General features: G+C 50.3%; 1 protein-coding gene across 1 annotated transcript; it reads right to left on the reverse strand.

Annotated features, from left to right (window-relative positions):
• Window positions 1–131: 131 nt before the first annotated feature.
• ETH_00033645 (6-phosphogluconate dehydrogenase, decarboxylating, related) lies at window positions 132–1,428 on the reverse strand (the record flags this gene model as incomplete). The annotated part of the gene is made up of 4 exons (XM_013374120.1): window positions 132–258; window positions 450–570; window positions 811–955; window positions 1,156–1,428. The coding sequence occupies 4 exons, from the start codon at window positions 1,426–1,428 to the stop codon at window positions 132–134; spliced, it is 666 nt and encodes a 221-aa protein (XP_013229574.1).
• Window positions 1,429–1,495: the final 67 nt, after the last annotated feature.

Here is a 1,495-nt window from a genome sequence, read left to right on the forward strand (position 1 = left end):
AACCCGCAGCAGCAAATGAGCACTTCGCGGAACAACCGAGTGCCCTTCAATCCATTCATTCATTTTAAATTGTTTTATTTATTTTATTTTATTTATATATTTCATTTATTATTTATTTATTTATTATTTATTTATTTATTTATTTGCGAACCAAGACTCGGCCGCTCCGCCAAGTTCTGCTGCACTCCCTTTCGCTGCCAAGCTGAGGTGTACAGACACCCCAGACGCTCGCGGAGGCCTCTGTGGGCGCTGATGTAACTGCAGCAAATCAAATAAATAAATAAATAAATAATAAATAAATAAATAATAAATCAATAAATAATAATAATTAAATGAATAATAAATGAGCAAAAGGAGAAGCAGCGCTGCAGTCAACCCGAGCCAAAAAGCCAGCAACCCCAAACCCTAAACCCAAACCCTAAACCCTAAACCCTAAACCCTAGACCTACCGCATTTCGAGAGCAGCAGAAAGACAAGGCACGGGGACTCCCCATTCTGCTGCTTGCTGCACTGTCCATTTGCCTGTGCCTTTGCTGCCAGCAGCATCTAATATTTCGTCAATCAAATAGCCTGAACAGACCAGCAGCAAAACCTGTTTCCCGCTGCTGCTGCAGCAGCAGCAGCAGAAGCCGAAGCAGCAACCGCGCTGGCAGCAGCCGCACAGCAGCAGCAAAAACCACAGCGGGAGCAAAAACCACAGCAGCAGCAAAAGCCGCAGCAGCGGCAAAAACCGCAACAGCAGCAAATATCCCAGCAAACGCTGCAGCAGCAGCAGCAGCAATAACAGCAGCAGCAGCAGCAGCAGGATACCGTTTCCTTGGGGGTCTTTTTTCTTGAAGATTTGGGAAGTGATTTCAATCAAATAAGAATTCAATTCCGTTTTATTCCATTCCGCAAATAAACTGGAAAGTTCTTCATTCGACATGTTGTAGGAATGCCGCAGCAGACTGTACACCTGAACCCAAGCAGCAGCAGCAGCAGCAGCACTGCAGCAGCAGGACTTCTGCAATGATTTGCACGTCTCCGTATTCAGCAGCACTGCAGCAGCAGCAGCACTGCAGCAGCAGCAGCAAACGTCAGCGACGATTTGCAGGTCTCGGTACTGAGCAGCAGCACTGCAGCAGCAGCAGCAGCACTGCAGCAGCAGCAGCAAACCTCAGCAATGATTTGCATGTCCCCGTATTCAATGCCGTTGTGGACCATTTTGACGAAGTTGCCGCAGCCGCCGGGGCCGAGGAAGGAAACGCATGCGTTGGCCCTGAGGTGTACAGACACCTCAGCTGCATGCGTTTGCGGGGCTTTGGCGGCGTCGATTTGCGCAGCAACAGAAACCAAAATCAGTTCCATTTCTTCGAAGGCTTTTCGGTCTCCGCCGGGCATCAACGAGGGCCCGAAGCGCGCCCCCTCTTCGCCCCCGCTCACGCCCATTCCCAGGTACCTGCAGCAGCAGCAGCAGCAGCAGCAGCAGCAGCAGCAGCAGCAGCGGGGGGGGGGG

This window comes from Eimeria tenella, genomic scaffold, assembly GCF_000499545.2.
Source record: "Eimeria tenella Houghton genomic scaffold, Eth_scaff1936, whole genome shotgun sequence".
In the NCBI taxonomy this organism is placed as follows: domain Eukaryota; phylum Apicomplexa; class Conoidasida; order Eucoccidiorida; family Eimeriidae; genus Eimeria; species Eimeria tenella.